We start from the raw sequence: 21,819 nt of genomic DNA on the forward strand, positions 1-21,819 counted from the left end.
TAAGTAAAACAGTAACACCAATATATTCCAGAGAGACGTGGGTTAAAAAAAAAAAAATTCAGGGGAGGAAGACCTGTATGTACTAGTGGATTGTGTAAATAGCGGGGAATATTGTGGGGCAACCCACATATGCCAGCAGTTGTTGTGGGCAACACATTATCAAAGATTCCAGAAAGGAGAAGGGTTATAGAGGATATCCCAGGTGTATGAAATTAGGGATGAGAACTGTATACAGTAAAAACAATGTTTGGAGCCATTTGCTCAGACTCCAAACAGCTGTTTGGTTCAACCATATTCATGCCATTTTTAGTCATTATTCCCAAACGTACTTTTGTTCATCCAAATGTTTGGGGAGTGGTCATTCTTCATACAAATACCCATATTCACATCCGAACAAAAATATGTATGCGCCAGAAAGAGCATTAATTATTCAGTGTTCATGATTCATTCTTCACCTGTTTAAAAAGCTTCTGCCATCCAGTGAGATAGCAGAAACAATTCTGTATGACTTAAGTGACTAGTAACACACCACTGATAATGAATAATAAATACTGAATAGTCCAAGAAAATAATTAACTCACAATTCACATAAAAGCAGCAAAGAGTCCTGTGGCACCTTATAGACTAACAGACGTTTTGGAGCATGAGCTTTCGTGAGTGAGTACGCACTTCGTCAGATGCATGCTCCAAAACGTCTGTTAGTCTATACGGTGCCACAGGACTCTTTGCTGCTTTTACAGATCCAGACTAACACGGCTACCCCTCTGATACAATTCACATAAACTATCTGTCAAACAGTTAAAATAATGGCTAAATCAGTAGATATCAAAGTGTGTTTACCAACAGAAAAAACGGTTAAATTCAGCAATGAATTTATCTGCAATGAATAATTGGACCAGCTCTACCACTAGAGATCCTATGAGTTCAGAATGAGGATAGGGTAGGCTGCAGATGAGATCCCATAGGCATGAGAAAGATCTTTTCTTGACACAAAGTAATGGGAGTTCTCCCTATTAGTGCTCTTCCAAGGACAGAGGATAGAACACCTGGGATTTTCAAAAGAACCAAAGGGAATTAGGCACCCACCTTTCAATGGCAGATGGGTGCTTAACTCAATCAAGATCCTTTGACAATTCCAGCCTGCATTCCCCAAAAGTTTATGCTAAGTACCTACTTTAGAAATATATCTTTGATGTACAACCTGGGGAGTCCCCTTTGAAACTCTGTGGGGAAGGCTTACTACTGTCATATTTCTGACCCTGTTCAACCCATTTCAGACGACCCACAGCCCACAAACTGGGGAAGCAGTATTATGGGAGATGTGTGAAAGGCAGAAGAGGGGATTAGACCAGCAGAGTGAATGTTGGTTTTGCATTTCATCATTATTTTTGCTCTAAGACCACATGATGCAAATTCACAAATTGATCCCTAGTATGAAAAGCACAAACATGGCCATTTCCTGCAGCTTGCTAAACAGAGCTCAGGTTCTTCAGAGCTGTAGCTGACTCAGCCACTCACTAAACACTCTGGTTTGTTTCCACATGGAAGGAGGGCTTTTAAGATCCAGTGCATGCAAGATGGCACCTGGCTAGCTGGGGCGTGCGTGCCCGTCACCTGTGACCCTCCACCCTCGAAGTTCCATGGGCTGTACCAGTGCACCAACGGCTTCCAGTTCAACAGCGAATGCAGGATCAAGTGTGAGGAAGACGACAATCAATCAGTTAGTTCCTTTTGGGTCCGAATAACTTAAGCCAACGGGAACTAGTTTCTGGTAAATCTTGTACGTGCCGCCCAGCTTCCTCAGGAACCAAATCTATGAGAGGCTGCACACCTCCTGGGACGTGCTTAGTTCCCATGGGCATCAGTGAGATTTGAGGATGCTTTGGGCCTTTCTGTGTTTCTGGTCTGAGGTCTCAGTGATTGTTTGCACTGAGCTTCTGTAAGACAGGTGAGAAGGTTGCTGCAGGTAGTGGTAGTGCTGTGTGGTCATGTGAGCAGTCACGCTCCCAGGTCCAGGAGCAGGCTTCGGTGGATGTTGGACAAGGCACTGGGCTGCAGAGCGTGATATACTGTTACCTGTAATGCACTGTCTCAAGCAATACCTCTGGGTTCTGACAGGTGAGCTGTGCAGTGTCCTTAGTAATATCATGCTCATTAAAAGCTTCTTGTGGTCACAGTGGAAAAACTGACTAGGCTCCTATAATGTGTCTGTATGAATGAAGAGCAAAGTGCCCAAGAAGGAGAAAATGGGGGGAAGGATAGCTCAGTGGTTTGAGCACTAGCCTGCTAAACCCAGAGTTGTGAGTTCAGTTCTTGAGGGGGCTACTTAGGAATTTGGGGCAAAAATCAGTACTTGGTCCTGCTAGTGAAGGCAGGGGCTAGACTCAATGACCTTTCAAGGTCCCTTCCAGATCTAGGAGATAGGTATATCTCCATTCATTTATTTAAAATGTGGGAGTAGGGGTGAAGGAGAAACAGTGGTGTTATTAGTTGGGAAATATTTTATTAGGATGATAATTACATTCATCATTTATGTATGGAGGGCTAATGGTGTTTGCTGAGGGCTTTACAGAGGTAAGAGGACAGGATCTATGCCTCAAAGGTTTTGTAATCTAGAGAGACATTCTCTAATAACATACTAATACAGGAGGGAGATGGGACACAGAAAAAGAAAGCGACCAAGCAGTGCAGTTTAGCACTTGTCTTAGTTGTTACATGGCTTTTGTTTGGGTGGCTTTGTCTGTTTTTAACATCATAAGTTTGGTTCTTGGGTTTTCTTTTCCTTGGGCAGTCCAGGCATTTATATTGTATAGTAGTTTACTCTTATATGGATCTCGACGCTTTAAGCAATACTGAGCTATAGTGTTTCTTTGGCTATAAGATGTCATTAAACAGTTAAAGCCAGATCCTCAGCTGATGTAAATCAGTGTAGCTCCATTGGCTTCATCGGATCTATGCTGGTTTGCAGCAGAGTAGGTTCTAGTCTTTATAAAGTTCAACAGCTAGTTTGAGCTGTTTGGTTTTCTGAACCAGAGCATAATTTCAATTTGTGAGGTGACTAAATTCTCCTAAAAGTGCTGCTGCTTAATACATTTGGTAAGAGAAGGTGGAGGACTTGGAAGTTACTGCAATTGCATGTAGTTCGGAGAGCAGAGAATACCCTGCCAAAATACTTCTTAATATAATTGAAATTTCTGAGGGTCTATTGAAAATGGACTGCATCTGCCATCAGGCCAATAGCCCGAAGGACACTGCCGATGTTTGCGCCAAATGATAAAAAGACACAGCCTTGGAAGAGGGAGCAGTCAGGTTTTCTGTACTTAAAACTGTGACAGCTCTGGAAGAAAGTCAGAGTGTGTTTCTTGTCATCCCCTGCTCTCTCAGAGTTGACTTGCTGTCATGGTGAGGAGTAGAGAGGGACTGAATCCTGGGACACTGTGCTTTGATGTGAGATTAACCAGAATGGTGTGGAGGCCTGGCTGGCGTTACAAAGCTTGTGTGGCTCTCTGAGGTCTGTGCTATGAAAGGAGGGTTGAGTAGTGCGTTAGAAATGTGCAGTGCAATGAAGGATGCAGGAGGTTACAAGGTCTGTGTGGTGTTAGGAGGCCTGTACAGAGTTAAGAGATCTATGGGGCAGAACAGGGGCAAGGTGACGATGTCACGGGACAAATATGGACTTATGGGGCCTATCTATGCAGGATAACAAGGGCTTTGCGCAATATTGAGGAATAAATGGTGCTACATGGTTTGTTCATTTTTATAAGGCCAGTGAGGTGTAATGTTAGTGGAATGAGAGTTAGCTGAGTTAATGAGGCTGCAGTGGTGACACGAGGGATGCTTTGCAACACATTGGGATGCACTTATGCACTTTAAAGTAAGATTCTGGTGGTCAGTTCAGAAAAAAATCTCAAACAAATGCACAAGAAGCAGCTTGGGAAAAGGTCCTCCAGGGAAAGATATTTCCAGATATAACAGAAAACAGATTACAAGACAAAAAGAAAGAGAAAGAGACAGGACCCCTGACCTCATCTGACCTGCCTGAGAGGTGTTAATTATCTAAGGAATAAAACCCACTAAGATTTTCTCAGATATACAAGGTGATAATGCATGCTTCATCCAAGCAAGAAAAACAGCAGGGATTTTCACAAGAGATTATGCAGGGTAGGGAATGATGGACAAGATATTACTATAGCAGCAGATGTCCTGGGAATTTGGTGTCATCTTCTTTTATTCCCGTCAGCCAGCTCTGCAAGCGACCATGGGGCTGAATGAAGTCTGCCCTCCACTTTCTGTTTTGCACTACCTTCACGGCTTTCTTCATCTTGAAACCTTTTTTGTTCTATGTCGTTCTTCACTGTGTCTATCCAATGCCTCCTCGGTCTTTCTCTGTTTCTAGTTCCTAGCACTCTGGTATGTATTGCTATATATAGTATCCTTTCTGGGTCCATGGGTCCATTCCTGACTTGTTTCCAGACCATCACAGTTGTCTTTACTGAATCTTCCGTAATAGAATTATTTCTATCCCAAGCTGTTTTTCTTATCACTTCATTTTTATTTTCTGTAGTTGTGAAACTCTCAGTATTCCACTCAGGCAGTTAGTTTCTGCAGTCATCACCTTTTGGTCATTGGCTTTTCTCCATATTCCAGCATTCCAGAGTACTGGAATCTTGGAGTACTTTACAAATATAATGCAACAGTAACCCAAACATAACCAGCTCTAGGAGCATAAATCCGAGTCACCTTTAAAAGTTGCCATTGAACACTGCTACCAGATGTGTATTTTGCAAATTACGACAAAAGTGTCACAATAACAAACCATGCTAAGTTATCACTGATAAGCGTGTGGTACCTGGAGTTTTCTCCTCTGCCAGATTTTCTCCTGCTCCAGAGATCTGCTTCTTGCAGGAGTAGGGGGGAGGCTGTCAGGGAGCTGGTGACGCTGTTCTGACACCCCAGCCCTCGTGACACTTAGGGTATGTCTGAACAGGGATAAAAGACTCGCAGCATTGCTGTGGCTGGCCTGGGTCAGCTGACTCAGGCTCACAGGGTTTGGGCTGCGGGGCTAAATCTCACTGTATAGACGTTCAGGACCGTTTACCCTCACAGGGTCTATCCTGAGCCTGAACTACACAGCAATTTTTCAGTGCCAGAGCCTGAGCCCAGCAAGCCAAAGTCAGCTGATCTGAGCCAGTCGCGGGTTTTTGATCCCTGTGGAAATGTAGCCTTAGAGCTGCTGTCGGTCAACGCTAAGTTGCACCACTGATATAGAGTCCTTAATGGACTGTAGGCCAGTGGAGAATCAGCATAGCACAGCACAGCTTTCCTGCCCTAACATGGCCCCTCTGCCAGCTATGGATTGGGAGATGCAGAGACAAAGTAACATTCAGCAGAGTTCTCCACCAGGAGAGTTCACTGCTGGAATTTTCTACCTGAGTTGGGCAAAGGGGTGTAACTCACTTGAGGATCTAGCGCAAAGCTTTCTACACTCATGATATCTCAGTCTGTAACGGACTGACCACCAGGTGTGCGGTGACTGTTTAAGCAGGTACACATAAATACTCACACAAGTACAAAGAATCTCTTCCTTCTCTAGCTACTGTGCACACACCGAATGAAAAACAGATCTAAGCTGTCTCTGCAAACCTGAGAAAAGTTACCACCACAAACATGAGGTAGGAGTTGCTGGACTGAATTGAACCTAGTACCCTGTCTTTGACAGTAGTCAGTACCAGATGCTTCTCCTGCTACCTCTGACAGTACCTTAATGCCCCAAGAAGGCAAACAGAACCTTGTAGCCTGCGTGAAATCTTTAGTTCACTGTCACAGCATCAGATTTAGACCGTTTATAGCTTGCAGTTGCAATGTCACAGGAAAGAAAGAAGCAAGGATTTTAAGGGACATTTCTTATACTACTTAGAGGCTGGGCTGCAGCCATAGGAAATGCCATAACGTGCTATAGGTACGAATCTTAGAGAGTATGGACAACATGGTCCAATAGATCTTCTCCACGTCTAATTTGGATTATTCGTTCACAAAGGAGTCTGGGGAAATAGAGTTTCTTCCACTCAAATCCCTTCTCTTCCCACCATATCACAAGAATTTCTTGCTGCAAGGGAAAATATTCCCGGTACATTGGTGCGCTGCGCTGTCTTACCCAGTGAGCAGCAAAACAAAGCAGGGAATTGAGGTTCCGGTCCCTCATCTAACATTCTTCAACTAGTCTGGACTTTCATGCTTGCATAAACTTGCATGGTTACCCTTGGGCCAGTGAGAGTCACAGGTACTGGTCTCTGCCAGGCAGTCAAAATTCAAATGATATTATCATCCTCCAGCACACAAACAAGCGGGCTAAAGATTCAACCCAGTAGCCTGCAGAGAAGACCAGTTGCATCACCCCTGAACATCATGTTCGTCAACAAGCTCAGCGGGGAAGGATAAGAATGTCAAAGAGAAAAACAAATTTCCTCCTGGAACCAAGAGCAAAACAAAGGTGACGAGCAGCACAAGCAAAACACGAGGGCTGTGCTGGGGACTTAGTGTGCAGATCCTGTTATGCAACCTGCACGGGACGCCTCAGGCACCTGCAGAGTGAGGCATGCGGGTCCCAGAGAATATCCCCCTCGCCTGCTGATGGCTTTGTCTGAAAATACCTCACATCAGGCACATAGACCCCCTCTCCCCAAGATAGCTCACAGAGAATGTCCAGTACACCCCTCTGACTGACAAATACATGGATTACATTAAACCCCCCTTGCATGCCAGGGATTGGGAGCGAAATGCCCAGATCTCATAACATATCCAATGCAGAACACCGCTGGGAGCTAGACAACCCAGCCCCACAAGATATCCTGGTGCAGAATGTTCCGTGTCTCCCCAGTAACGGCTGGGCTCGCAGATCCTGCAGAACAGCTCATGCAGAACTCCCTGGGTGCCACAAGCATAGATCTGATGAAAGAAGCCTTATGCGCTTCTTTGTTGTTTTAAAAGGGCATGATATTTCCCCGCGGACTTTCATTCATTCTCCAATATTCCACAGGGTCTCTTTTTATAAGACATATGTCATATCCCGCACCCTCCCCCACTCTCACACGCTTCCCCACACACACCAAAGATGATTTCTTTCTCTACCTCTCTCTGTGCTTCTCTATCGCAGTCTCTTCCTTTGCTGTCAGTCACAGCAGGCAAGCTCTAAAGATTACCCCAGCTAAACCTCACAGAGAAGTGTCCTGCCTTTGTTTCTGCTTCACATGGGCATAGGGGACTCTTTGTTTTCTTCCATAGGAGGATGATGTAACTAACTAGAAAAGGGAAAGAAGAAAAAGGTTCGCCTCCCTCCGCACAAACACCTTATTATCAAGAAAGAGGGAACATTAGGTGATAGTTCCCTTATTCTAGTTAGCTTGGGTCCATTTTGAGAGCATCCGTTACAGGCCATAACATTACATAGAAAATGTTAGTGTGCATCTGTCTGTCAGGGCAGGATACAGTCTGTCTTTTCTTTGTCCTTTTGAAGAAGGCCGATTCCCTTTCTCGCTAAGCTAAAAGCCCAACCCCTAGGCCTTCCCCAGCTCCCAGAGAACATCAGCCCTTGATTTAATTCTGATTCTTGTTCTGTCACTTTTCTGACTGTATTTTGCTTTTCCCATTCCCAGGGTCGTGGTAACAACGTGATTCACTGCCGGAAGGATGGCACCTGGAGTGGCTCCTTTCACCTCTGCAAGGAGATGCAGGGCCAGTGCTCTCTTCCCACTCAGCTCAACAGCAACCTCAAGCTGTATTGTGCGCACGGCTATGGAATAGGTATATGAGCGCAAGTCATGGCCGCAGCTGGTGGGGAGGGGGGAAAGGGAGGAGACAGGAGTCCTTGGGTCATCGTGTTTTGGGGACCAATTTGCCTGAGTGGGAAGCAGCTAATTAGAGGATTTGCAGAGAACATCAAGCTTTCAGATGCCACACACTAGGTAACATATGCTGCCTTCCTAGTCCCTCACAGCATTTCCACTTCCACCACGTTTCTTGTTCTGCTGAGTTTAATGAGCATTTCCCAGGATCAAACTACAAGATCGACAAATCCAATATGATCTTTTTAAAATAAGTGAAGAAATACACATGCATTTCCTCTTGGTCTTAGGTGAATCACCCCCCCACACACACACACTCACATACACACAAACAGGCAAATATTCCCACTCAGCTACCCATGTTCACACACATGTACAAAACTCACAGATATTCTCATCCATATAGTCTCACCCACACCAACACAGAAATACACACACGTACGTACGCGCACACACAGACATGCTCTCCCACCCATGCACATTCACAAAGACACCAGTGCACTCCCCCATGCATAAATACTCCTCTGCAAATGTAAATTCACCCATCCAACCACATTCTTTTCAAACACACAAATCCACCGGCGCCATGCATCTGAAGGCACACAAAAACACTTACCAGCGTGTGCGCTCTCATATGATCAGTTATTATGACTCATAGAAACCTATATCACTTTACAGATGTGGAGGAAGACAAGATCCTTACTCCAGGGAGTTTATCATCTGCCTTAGACAGAACATAGCCATGTTGTGAGCCCTGACAGCAGACAATGGCAGGGAGTGGGGAGGGATGGGAAAGGTGAAGGGTTTCAACAACAAAAATCATGTGATTGCTGTGTTTGTGCACATGCGTGCGCGTGATTCCAACCTACCATGTTAGCACCAAGCTTTTTTATTTATTTATACTCTTCTATATGTTTTATTTAAAGAATTAATCAGAAGGTATAGGGGGGAAAGAATAGGAGTATGGGTAATGGTGACAGGTTCACCAAAATAAGTGAGGAATAATTTGTGCACTTTTCTGGAAGAGGTCTAGTGCATAGGTTAGTGGACTGGGTTCCATCCCCAGCTCTGCCACTGACTTGCTGTGTGACCTTGGGCAAGTCAGTTACCCTTGCTGTGCCTCTGTTTCCCCACCCACTCTCTGTCTGTTTTGTCTATTTAGAAGAGAACCTCTTCAGGGCTGGTTCTATTTCTTATTGTGGTCAGTGCTTCACTCAATGGGGCTTTGATCTCAGTTGGGGTTCCTAGTTGCTACTAGAATACAAATAATAATACTAAAGGAGACTGCCTCAATCCTAGAGGCCGTGTGAAAACACCACAAGGTCAAGAGTGGGAGAAGGAGGCAAGGTGTCTCTTCTCCATTGCTTTGGGGCAATCTCTCACCATTGCACTAGCGCTAATGCAGCTCTGCCCATAGTGATGGGGTACCAGGGCTACCACAGACTGGCTGTGTCACTGAACCCTGCTCAGAGCAGGTCTACATGACCCAGTGGCAAAGCCATTCATTCTCTGTTTACACTGGTGTCCCACCTCCTGCCCCCATTTCTACCACCGTGAGGTCGCACCAGTGATGTGGCCACAGTTGGAGATCTGAAGAAAATGGTTAGTGTAGATGGGGCCAGAGAGAGACTGGATGTAGCATAGGGCACACAAAAGGGCTGAGGGGAGCGAGGGACAGAGATGCAGGCCTGGGCAGAGCAGAGCTTTGATGCAGAAGGATAGGAAGCCAGCAGGGAGGAGGAGGCATTCCAGTAGTGGGCCAGGTCAGTGAGAAATTCAGCCCTCCTCCCATGAAGATTATAACCCCTGCCTGTGTATCCCGTAAGAATGACAAACCCAGATACCAATACATTCTTTGGGAACCTTCAGAAAGGTCTATCTTATTTCTGCCTAAGTACTCAGTGTGGGCTGCTAGGCTTTGAACTGCTGCCTGTGCTGAGCTCTGTTGTAGGTCAGATTCAGATTGCTGGGGGACGTGCTATATTTACCATTCTGCACACCAGTTTGCACATGCCTTTCCCAAGGTCACCATCCGAGCACCATACTGGAGCATTCGAATGTGAGCTGTATTAGATGCAGCTTGGAGAGAAACCCTGGGCCCCTTCCTTCCCCCTACCCCAGCCCCTTTCCCTAAACCTCCTCCCCCCACTGCTGTCCCTTTGAACTTGGAGAAAGTGTTCCCTGTTGTGCAGATCTCTCATTATATTGTAACCATTGTAAGGTACCAGGAGCCTGCTTCAGACCCATCCCCAGGGAGAGGAACACAACCTGGATGAGATCACTTCTCTTTAATGGTGCCAATTACGGATCATATATCAAAACAATTGAGACCTGCTCCTTTGCTTGAGTGTAAATAGCACAGTGGAGTGAGCTGTGAGCAGGCAGCAGCGACTCTTAATTTGACAATGCATTTTACCCTTGAGATGAGGTGACCTTTGCTTACCTACCAGGGGTTGCCACTTTTTCAGAGAAGAAATACTGATTCCCCCATTCCAAGGGAACATCGCTCTGTGCTGGAGGCAAGGCGGCTTTTCAGCCCTTCTTTGTGTGCTCCTGCCCCTTTTCATCTCCCTTCCAGTGGATGCTTGTTAGTTTAGCTTGCATTAGCCGTGTCCAGAAGACAGATCCTTGGGGCCCAATCCTGAGTGTGCCCCACACCCTCAGAAAAGCTTCAGTAGGAATCAAGGGATCTCAGAGTACTGACCTGCAGCATAGATTAAAAAAAAATATTAATGGAGATATCCTATCTCCTAGAACTGGAAGGGACCCTGCAAGGTCATTGAGTCCAGTCCCCTGGCTTCACTAGTAGGATCAAGTACTGATTTTGCCCCAGATTCCTAAGTGTCCCCCCTCAAGGATTGAACTCACAATCTTGGGTTTAGCAGGCTAATGCTCAAACCACTGAGCTATCCCTCTTCTCTCCTAGCTTGGGACCAGGACCTTGGACCTTGACCTTTTCAGTTAAAGGGGTAACTCAGGGTAGCATCTGAAGTCTCTTGTTCTCTAGTGCAGTGGTTCTCAACCAGTGGCCCTGGGCCCCCTGGGAGACCGTGAGCAGGTTTCAGGGGGTCTACCAAGCATGGCCAGCGTTAGACTCCCAAGGACTCAGGGCAGAAAGCCAAAGTCTTGTTGCACCAGACTGCAGCCTGGGGCTGAAACCAAAGCCCAAGCAACTTAGCTTTGTGGTGTCCTCTGTGGTGTGGGGTACCAGGCAACTGCCATGCTTGCTACCCTCTCACGCCAGCCCTGGCTTTTATATGCAGAAAAACAATTGCTGGGGAGGGGAGGCCTCAAAAAGGAAAAGGCTGAGAACCCCTGGTCTAGTGGAGCCAGCCACTAGCTGGAGAAATTGACACACACTTTGTGAGTGTCTCACATCAGCACTTCTCAGGAGCAGGTTATATATTTTGGAAGTCATCTGGATGTTCCCCAAAAGAGGATCTTTTCCTTCCACTCAGGGGCCTAGCCAAACCTGGCAGATATCCAGTCAAATCAGTGGAGTCACTACTGCTCAGACGAGAGACGTAAAACAGAAACGAACCCTCCCTAATTAAACTAACTGGCTCCTGCTTTGTTCCAACTGGCTCCTCCACGTGAGAACAAGGGGAAAAAAGACAGAGGTGGCTGGGGGAAAAACTGTACCCAGCCAGGGTCAGTGTGACCCTAACACCTTTCCTTTTCTCTACAAACATCTAATCTGCTCCTCCTGGCTGTGGTGACTTTTGAGCCAAAGGCACAGCCATCCAAACCACTCCACAGATGAAGTCCCCCTCATTCTGATTGGAGTGCAGAATTCCTAATGACAGGGTTGCAGCAGCTGCCCCTCTCAGCAGCGATTTGCTAAGGGGGAAATGGTAATAGTCCAACATGCTAGGGCTTATGGTCGTGTCACCACATTACTGCAGAGCACCGCAGTGTGTTTTAACGGGTAGAATTCAAACAGGGCATGACAGTTAATCAGAGAAAATACCAGTTTACACGTGAACAAATTGATCATTGCCTCTCCTCTTACTTCTTGTTTAGCATGAGGCTTAGGTGATAACCAGCCTGCAACGTCATTAGATGTGCTCTCCATTATTTCAGGGTCTTCTAATTTGGGGAAATCAGACTATTGGCTAGTTGTCCATGTCAGAAGCAAGAGGAGTTTGTTGGCCTCTGCTCAGTCGCTTCACTGCTGCGGAAAGAGCGCTTGAAATGGAAGTGCCTTCAATGTCTCTGCCTCTCAGTGATTGCTTCAGGAAGTGAATAAATCCCCCATTTGATCCATGGATTAGTAGCCACAGTGATATTTTGATATTGTAATCTATTGGTCACCTTAAGAAGCAAGCCCTTATGCATATCTCCCTCCCCCTCTGGTCCTAGGGTCACAAGCTGTGGAGTGTGGTCAGAATCCTCTCACAGTGTAAATCCCAGGAGGTTGCAAGGGGCGTGGAGGTGAAGAGCTCCATTATGGTTGTCTGTAGTAATCATTCTGCAGAGTAGGGAGATGGAGGGTATTCAGATAATTGAAATGATGGGAGGAGAGTGACATGGTGTTTGCTTTCTTCCTTCGTTCCCCTCTGCATGTGCCATGAAGGAGCCGAATGCACCACCTCGTGTCCAGATCACAACGAGCCCATCCTGCTGCGTGTGAATGAGACCATACAAGACATCCAGCACTGGATGAACCCTCAACGAGTGAAGGTCAGTGGTGGTGGATGTTATTAAATACCCCTCCCCAGGCCCGCCGACTTTCATGTTCCTCCAGAGTAGGTGAACAATCAACTTGACCCACAAAGCAGAATTTAAGGATGTAGGGGATAGCGCTGTCCGAGTAGTGGTAATATTTCATACCCATCTGTGTGGCGAGACATCTTCCCTCTTTGGAGAAGGTTGTCATCAGTAGGGGCTCCAAATCTGATTCTTGTTTACCCCTTGGCCCCTTTACTTTGCTCTAGCAGGGCCCATTTAACTCTGCAGTTTCCCAGTGTAACATCCTCTAGGCATTTCCACCTTGAGTTAAAGGGACCACGTCCTTGCCCTCTGATCCACGCAGCTCCTAACAGTTCTGATCTGGTGGAACTTTCACCCTTGCACCAGCACTGTGGGGAGTGCAGACAATGCACTTATGTACCTACTGTAGGGGAACAAGAAAAACTGCACAGGGCAGGTTTTAAATTCTTACTACTCTTCGGTTTTCTGTGCACATTGGGTGGTGGGGACCTGTCTGTGTTCAGGCAGCAGAAGAACCTGATATGATGCGTATATAATTTCCCAAATTGGCTGAGGCAACTGATTCTTCTACATCCCCATGTGACAGACATCTGTCTCCTCAGCACAGTATCCATTTCAGAGATCACCGCTCTCTCCTTCTGCACTCTGCAAAGGCACGCACTCAGATCCACGCACAGGCCAAACACTCATATCATGCACACGCACTTGTATGTACCCATGAAAACACACACAGGTGGACACTGGTTGGCACACTTACAAGCATGTACCTTCAGATGCGCACACACAAATAAACACAGATGTACACAAATACATATTTACAGTCACCCATAAACATACCTACCCAAATAGTGCACTTTTATACACACATTCAACCACCATTGGAAACACACACACATATGCACATATGTAGGTTAGACAAACAAGTACACACATTTGTCCAAAACCACACTCATGCTATGCATACATACATAAATATAAGCTCCGGCATAGAAACCCACGGAAATAGGCACTTACATACACACTCTTGCTTATACAGGTTAGTGCAGGCATAAATACAGAAATTCACTCTGTGTGCCAGTTTTTCAAAAGCACTTAGCACCTGAGGTGCAGGGTGGGTGCAGAGCATTTTTGAAAATCTGGCCCCTTTTTCATGCCTAAATTGGAAACCTTTTTTTTTTCCAATGTCTCCCCTGTAGCAGGTGCTGAGTACTTGAAAGTCTGGCCCTGAGCTCTGTGGGAAATCTAGCCCTGCATTTTACATATCCAGGGCCAGATTTTCACAAGGGCTAAGCACCCACCAGACAACCAGCATACTGAGCATATTTGGCAATCCGTCTTTTTAGGTGCCTACATGTAGCGTCTTTGAAAATTTGCCCCTGAGTGTGGGTGCTGAGCCCTTCTGAAAATCCTGGCCGTGCTGTGCTTGTGTGCAGCACACAAACAGGCAGACAGAACGATAGAACCACTCCTGGGAGGTGTCTGGAGGCTATCACAATCACAGGCTGTCCCTCTGATCTCCTTATTCACTCCATACTTTCTGATTCCATTACTGCCCCAGCCTACGCTTTGCCGAATTGCTGGTGTGAAATACATATCTGTAAAAACCTTATCTCTGTATTAGAGGCTATTTCTCACTGGCTTTGTCCTGAGCTCTGGAGTTCAAAGAGGTTTTGTAATTCATAGTGAAATAAAACCACAGCTTCCCTCCCAATCTCAGCTGCCCTGCCCTCATTTATTGATGCCAGGACTCGGAGGGAGCTGTAATGGGCAATTGAAGCCTAGGTTTACAATGCAGTGTGGATACTTCAGGGTCTCTGGAGGGCTCATTATGCAACAAGGGGAAAAGTGGTAGTAAAGTGGGAGAATAGGGGAGTGAGATTTGGGGGAGGGGGGGATTGATGGTTTCCAGGAGCACAGTGGAAAATCTGGGTTAATTTTGCCTCTACAACAAAGATCTTTAGATTGTGACTGGTTAGGAGTTTGACCCACACACACACTAAAAAGGATTGGTTTGTAAATGCAGATTAAAGAGTTGAGTTTCTAAAACTATGTTAAAAGGTGGGTACGATATTGTGAGTACCAAGTGAAAATTAATCCACTTCAACAAACAGAGCTCTTTGGAAACGGAGAGGATGGAGCATCTCTCTAGAGCAGGTTCCAAAGAGGTTTGTTTGTTGGATCAACTAGGGGATTGCTCTTAGAAAACATCTTTCCATCTCATCACTCTGCGTAATTCTGGAAGGCCTGCAGCTAAGCAAGGGGTAACTTTTGCAAGCGAGCAGTGTTTGTGTTCGGCCCTGGGACCGGTCTGTGCTCAGAGTTTGATCATTTCTGATCAGTTCCAAAATTTGAAGAGGAAAAAAAAAAAAAAGAAAATGACACATTCACTTTCCCTCTCCAAACCCCACCTGCTGTGAAACACTGGAATGGTTTACCCAGGGAGTCATGGCCAGACCATCCCTTGGGGTCTTTGCAGTGCAGACAGACTCTCAAACTAAGCCCAGGCTCTGACTTAGGTTTGACCCAAAGCACCTTTTCCGTCTACCCACAAATCAGTCTACCTAAGGTCAGCAAGCACTCAAGACCCGGGTCCAAGTACCTTGCTGTGGGGGTGGGTCAGAGCCCGAATCCTGCTGTGACTTGGGTCCAGCCCTGTCATTTTGCAGTGTGGACGCAGAGCAGGCTGCAGACCAGAGTCTTCACGGTGCAGCATGGACATGGTAGGACAGCTGTGAGATCCAGGCCTAGCAATTGTAAACCAAGGTTTACAGTGCTGCGTGGATGCTCGAGCACGGCCTTGGAAACCCCTAGTCCACAAGCCTGGATCCCAGAGAGCCAGCCTTTGTGTGTAGTGCAGACACACTCTAAAACAAGATTTAATATTTTTCTGAAAGATGTGCTTTTCTCCAGCTTCTGGGACAAGTTCTGTGCTTTGTGCATGCAAGGGGTCGGGCTCGATGGTCATGGTGACTCATCTGGCCTTGGAAGCTGAATCTGTGAATTTCCCGGTACGTCCCCTTCCTTCATGGGCCATAGGGAGAATGGAATTGCCCAGCACAGTCATAACCTATGTACCTTTGTATTATGATAATGACTGTAACCTTAGCTCATTCCTGGGCACTGACATGAGCCCCAAGCCATTCCAGTGACATATGTCTCCCCCTCTTTTATCTGCTTTTGCAGCTCAGCAGCTCTCAGATTCATGCCTTGCCAGGCAACCTTGTATATTTGCCTTGGTCTTGTCCCCACCCCGTAAGTACCATTGGGTCACATCTGCAAGCCAGGCTCCAGAGGTGGATCTCCTATTCCTCCTCTGCTCGGTATCTGTGTTTATTTACTTCAGTCGGCCCATGCAGTGCTGCGAGTGCCCGTGTATTCATTAGAGCCACCACTGTTAGGAGCAATGGCCGCAAATCAAAACCACTCAGATTTCCATACAGACAGAACTCTCCCATCAAGCCATTCCTCCCACCCCGCCTCACCCACGAGGAAAATCCTTGAAGGGAACAAGCTAGCCTTGCATTGGGAATTCAGGCTTTGGCAAACAAGCAAGAAAAGCCAAGTCCATAGCTGAGGGCCTTTCTCTGAGAGGGTTCTGCTCCCAGCCTCCTGCATGTTAGCAGCGTCAAGTGTTAGAGGGAGCAGCTCCAATGATCTCATCTGCCAAGGTATCACACTGGGAGAGAGCTGGTCTCTGAAGTCACCAGGACGGAGCCCACATAAAGCTCCCCGTATTAAACCCACCACCTTCAATAGCATCTGGAAATGACTTGGAACCAATGCAGATCGCAGGGGGACTGTGCTTTGGGCAAGTAGCGACTTTGTATGTGCTACTGCACTGGCTGCTTTCTGAGTGAGTTTGGACTGTGCATGTGTGAGGAGGGTTGTGGGAGGTGAAAATGGCCCTTCACACACACACAACATCCCCTTTTCAAGATCTGGGTGCAGTCCCCGCTTGCCTTGCCCCAGACTCTGCTCTCTTGGCCATTCCCTCTCTAACATGGAGAAGGGAAAAATGTGGTGTGGGTGGGTTTAGGGTCCCCCCTCCCCAAACCAGCCAGCAGAAAGGCTGGCAAAGCAGCTGCTATGACATGAACCCCACCCCTTCCCCCAAGCCTCTCACTGTAATATGGACCCTCCATGTTCCCCTCCAGTCATAGCTCAAAAGCCCCTGGTCAGGTTCTAATTAATTAATATGGGCTAATTAGCCCAAAGGCATCCTACAGGTCTCTACAATATGGCAATGTGGCCAGTGGCTGCATTCCCTCCATCTGGGTGAAACTGCCCCCTAGGCTAAGGGCCAGCACAAAACCTATCCACCACTTAACAGCTGGGGCTTACATGGAGCATAGGCATTTTGCTAGCCAATTGGCTAGGGGGTGGATATTACCTTGTGTATATAGCTACAGGGAGAGGAAAAAGCCAAACAGCTGATGTGGTTTCATGCAGGTAAGTAGAGCTGGGAGAAATTTTCACGCTCATTTTTTCAGATTCGGAAACACATACATGTTTCACAAATTCATGTCGTTTTCGCTTAATTGTTTTGGTCAAAAAACAATGGAAAAAAAATTCCCCCCAAATCGAAAGGTTTTGACTTTTCCATTCAGAGTTACTTTTTGTTCGTAAATTTCCTTTAATCCTATTTTTTAATGTAAAATGTTTTATAATGGTTGAAACATGTCAGTCTGGTTGAATGAAATGTTTTGGTCAATCTGAAATGATTTTTTTCTGACTTGTCATTTCATCAAAATTTTCCAAAAAAAAAGTTCAGATTGACCAAAATGATTTTTTAAAAGTTTTTCAGAATTGCCAGTGAACTGACAAATCCATTTTTCTCCTGGCTCTACTGGTGAGCTCGGCGAAATTAACCAATAGATCCTCTACAGAGAACAAACCTTACTTGGCAACAGCCTTTCTAAAGAAGAGGCGTCTCCAAACTTACTAAGAACAAGTTTCCTCCCCCTTTATTTAAACGCCACCTCCCTGAAGCACCCCAGTCTTGTCTGTCCACTTGAGTGGTGGGCTATGTTAAGTCTTTACTAGAGTTGTTGTTCCCCCACTAAAGCACAGTAAACAGGTGTTATGGCAGCGTGCATTGATTTGGGATTTTAAGTAGTATCTTTGTTTTTATGCAATTAGATGCTCCTGGCAAATTGTTCATATGAAACTCAGTTTTGCAAAGTTTGAGCAACTGTAGATGAACAACAGCCTTTGCTGTGGTGGAGCCTAGATGTGGAGTTGTCCACCCTGGGCATCCACTTCAGCCCATTTCCATTTTCCCAGAGGCGTTTCTGGAAACCATCCACTGTCCTATCACTGCCAGTGTTTTAATTCTTCCTTTGAGTTGACTTCTTGCTCAGACTGTGTGTAATGGGATATGGAGTCGATCACCTCTAAGCAGTTGGTGTGAATCCAGCCCAGGCGGTTGGACCCCATTAGATGATTGCTCACCTGCCGTCATGTGGGATAGGATTGGTGCTGTTAGGGCAGTTCTTAGTCTGAATTAACTGTCAGTCTCAGCAGAGAGACAGAGGACTGAAGGGGCCGGGAAGAGGACTCTCCCAGTCAGGGCTGGTGCATATCAACAAGACATGGTGATTGGGTGCTTGCCCTGCTGCTGCGAGTGCTGACCTCTTCTGTGGATAAACACAGTCCTTCCCTTTCCAGGACTGTCAGGCCAGTCCCGTTCTCCAGCTCCCAATTCACATACTCAGTCACGTATATTGGCAGCAAATGTTTTTTTTGTTTTTTTGTAGTAATGTTGGTGCCCCAGGGAGCAGAGGAAGTTTTTTGGAAACGCAGTTATTTTTCTCACATTATTTGGATGGGTCTGGGCATGGAGAAGGGAAAGGCCTGTATTTTTCTTCAGTTCTTCTTCAGTTTAGCCCTGGGTTCAAAAGCTCCTGGAGCCGGTCCTTGCCTCTCCCCAATGCCCCATCTTTTATGTTTTTGCCCTGAAGCACAGTAAATAAAAGGGGAAAAAAATGTCTTACCGTTTGTGGCAGCCTTGAAATTTCCAGATGTCTGTCAAGAGCTCATTGGGAGCAAACTGGATGCTGTGGGGCCCCTGCACCTTGCGGTCTCCCTCGTTGATGGGATAAACAACATTGGTTTCTCCCTCCTCCCCGTCACTTCCCCAGCCTCTTCCCTCTCACATAGGACAGGGCCCTGTTGTGAGACAGGTGGGGCAGGCCAGGCCTGACTAATAGTGGAAATCTGAGGATGTCGGAAAGATAAACAGCCCTGTGCTGATAGTATAAAAGTCCTTTTTCCTAGCGCACAACAGGTAAGCCTCAAATGACAGAAACTGTACAAACATGCTGAGGTTCCCCTGCAGACGGATTAAATTAGGCCTCAGCTAAATAGGGGAAGGGATGGCTCATTCCACAGTCCCTTCTAAATGTTAATTCCTTTCTTTCCTAAGCTTCTACCACAATTCCAACTGTTTGGCAAATGCCCCTTGGCACGCCTCACAAAACCAGCCGTTGTGTCACTGTTGTTATCTTAATGTGATTGTTCCTCCTCTGTAAAGGAAACGGACCTTCTGAAATGAGTGTTGTGACGGATGGACGTTCAGGGAGGGTGGGGATCAGAACGCAGCATAGAGATAGCAGTCATGCAGTCTAGGCAGTACTCCTTACTAAGCTCGCTTCTGGTAGGGTCTTTCTTAGGTAGGGAAGATTTGGTTTAGATAAAATAATAATCCTCTTTGGTTCCTCTGGACTTTCCCTCCTCTCCTCTCCACCCAAAGTCTATCCAAACCCTCAACCATTTCTTGATATTTGAAAGAGTTTGACTTAATCTTCTTTTTCCTTTAGCTTCCATGTTTGTGGGTACCATTACCATGCCGTCTGTGCCTCCACTAGGGAAAAAAGGCGTGTTCTTACTTCCTGGTTTCTGAGACGTGGTAACTAATCCAAGTGAGGTAAAACCCAAGTGAAGACAAGGCAGATTGTAGTTTTACACAAATTAGCAGGTCAAGGTAAAGACTATGGGGAAGGCCTCATGTCTTCACTGGGATTGTACCCCATGTCAGTTACCATGTGTTAGTTAACATGAGGTAAGAATGTACCTTTTTTCCTAATAAAGGCAATATCTCTGTGACAACTGGGGACTCGAAGTGAGAGTGTCACCAGAAATAGACCTGCTCTCATGAGCTCTTCCACTCCCTTCTGCAGACCTATGGAGTTTGAAGACTTTTTTTTTAATATCTGTGTTTTGACCATGACTCGTCCTTCCCAGCTTTGCCTTATGGAAAAGTCATGTAATGTTTGATGAAGCTGGAATCAATAGGGTTCTATTGAAATGACTTTAAATGTAATAGCGGATATAGTCTTTTTTATGGTTATTTTGAGTGGTCTTGTGGGGATACAGTGCTATTTAAAATCTATATGAGGGTACAAAAGGCTTATAGAAAGGTTTCCATTTTTTATTCAATTCTAAAATACTTTTTTCCATAAGCGCTTTTTTCCACCCCCAGCACTCGCCCCAGCAATCTCCTCATGCAGCATGGGGAGGATAGGCAGCCATAAAAAGTGGTGCCTGGTGGCAGTAGGGTGACCAGATGTCCCGATTTTATAGGGACAGTCCTGATTTTTGGGTCTTTTTCTTATATAGGCTCCTATTACCCCCACCTCCTGTCCTGATTTTTCACATTTGCTGTCTGGTCACCCTAGGTGGCATAAAGAAGCCCCCTAAAGCCATTCTGAAATGTATCCCTTACACTTCACAGAGCTAGAGCCTGGATGCTACATTTCCCTTCCCTGCACATCTACCCACCATGAGTGAAATATTGAACATACATTTCAGGAGAACCTTAAATATTATTTTAATCCCAAACATTCTGTTGTTGCAAGTGTCAAGTCCAGCACGTCTTGTAAATACTTGGAGGACTATCAGATCCTGAAAATACAAGAGGTGTTAGGAACGGAACTACTTGGGAGAGTTTGGTGGGGCTGGGGGCATATATGCAAGTACATTCGCTTTGTGCACAGTGATTTCTTTGTCTTAGCCCATTTCTTTTTCTCTTCTTCTCCAGAGCGTTGTCTGCACAGCAGGACTCAAGTGGTATCCGCACCCAGCGCTGATACACTGCATCAAAGCTTGCGACGTGAGCATTAGAGTTAATTAACTAAGCCCATCCAGATTGGTTTCCTAGGGTGGGTGGTAACAATGAGTGCAGATGAATTGATTTTAAATCTCTGTTTCTGAGGAATGGCCAAATCCGATTTTGGCCTTGTCTTTATTGCAGTTAAATGGTCTTCAGCTGTACCAGTTCTGACACCTATTGGCAAGAAAAGGTCATTTTTCTAGTGCAGAGCAGTGCTCAATGACAGCTGATGATTGGACGAACCTTACAGTGTCTAACTAAGGTGGACAATTCTTGGCTACTAAACAGGCCTGATTCCCTACACTTGGGCATTCTCAGGATTTGGCGAGTCATCACTGGACAGTCAAAAGCCTCCAATTGTTTGCCTTGATTTTGAAGGGGTTTAAGGTTGCTCTGTCTGACTAAAAATTGAACTCTGTGAAAGTCCAGGGCACCCCCTCTCCCCGAACCTTGGAGAAGAGATAAACATTAGGAAAAAGAAAGGGAGCCAGAACAACCCAGAGTGGAAACTGGAGCAGGAGTGACTGGGAAATGGTGGGAGGAAGGAGGACTGGAGATGAGGACTTTTAAAATACTGAGATTGGCAGGTTTCAAAGTGGCTTACGGAGTTAGGCACCCAACTGTCATTGAAGTACAATAGGAATTGGGGGGCTAATACCTTTAGGCTTCATTGGAATTCCCAGTCTGAATTATTTTCTGAGTTCAAAAACTGGACACACGTCAACCTCACCCTGGCGCTGAATACAACAGGAAAAATGGCCGCTGATAGTCAAAACCCACCAAGTGGCCCCTCCAAGCCAAAGTTTTGCCTCCTAAAGGAAACTGTGTTGATGAACCCTGCCAGACAGGTTTTCTGGGCACTGAACTCATCCTGCCTATGAAGAACTTATGCATCAAGGCCCTTCCCCACCCAGCAAACAGTTGAAATCAAGGCATTATTAGCATCTCCTACCCATTGTATCTGAATAAGCATCCTGTCAGATCTAGAGCCATGGAAAGCGTTTCCAATGAAACCTAAAAAATATATTGAACTCTCCTGGTTTCATCACACACTCAGCTGTCTGCCCTAATATAATGAAAGTTAACAAACCTCCCCATTGACTCTCAGCCCACTTTTGAGCAAATCAAGGCAGTCTAAGGCTTGGTTCTGGTTTT

The 21,819-nt window shown here is 46.0% G+C and overlaps 1 protein-coding gene across 1 annotated transcript in view; it reads left to right on the top strand.

The window, feature by feature from the left end:
- PAPPA (pappalysin 1) overlaps window positions 1–21,819 on the top strand; it is a 217,566-nt gene that overhangs the window by 172,076 nt on the left and 23,671 nt on the right. Inside the window, exons 17-20 of the mRNA XM_030535942.1 lie at window positions 1,549–1,720; window positions 7,653–7,800; window positions 12,418–12,524; window positions 20,593–20,664. Coding sequence (XP_030391802.1) covers window positions 1,549–1,720; window positions 7,653–7,800; window positions 12,418–12,524; window positions 20,593–20,664 — 499 coding nt within the window. The remainder of the gene's footprint in view (window positions 1–1,548; window positions 1,721–7,652; window positions 7,801–12,417; window positions 12,525–20,592; window positions 20,665–21,819) is intronic.

Source organism: Gopherus evgoodei, chromosome 16 (genome assembly GCF_007399415.2).
Source record: "Gopherus evgoodei ecotype Sinaloan lineage chromosome 16, rGopEvg1_v1.p, whole genome shotgun sequence".
Taxonomy (NCBI): domain Eukaryota; kingdom Metazoa; phylum Chordata; order Testudines; family Testudinidae; genus Gopherus; species Gopherus evgoodei.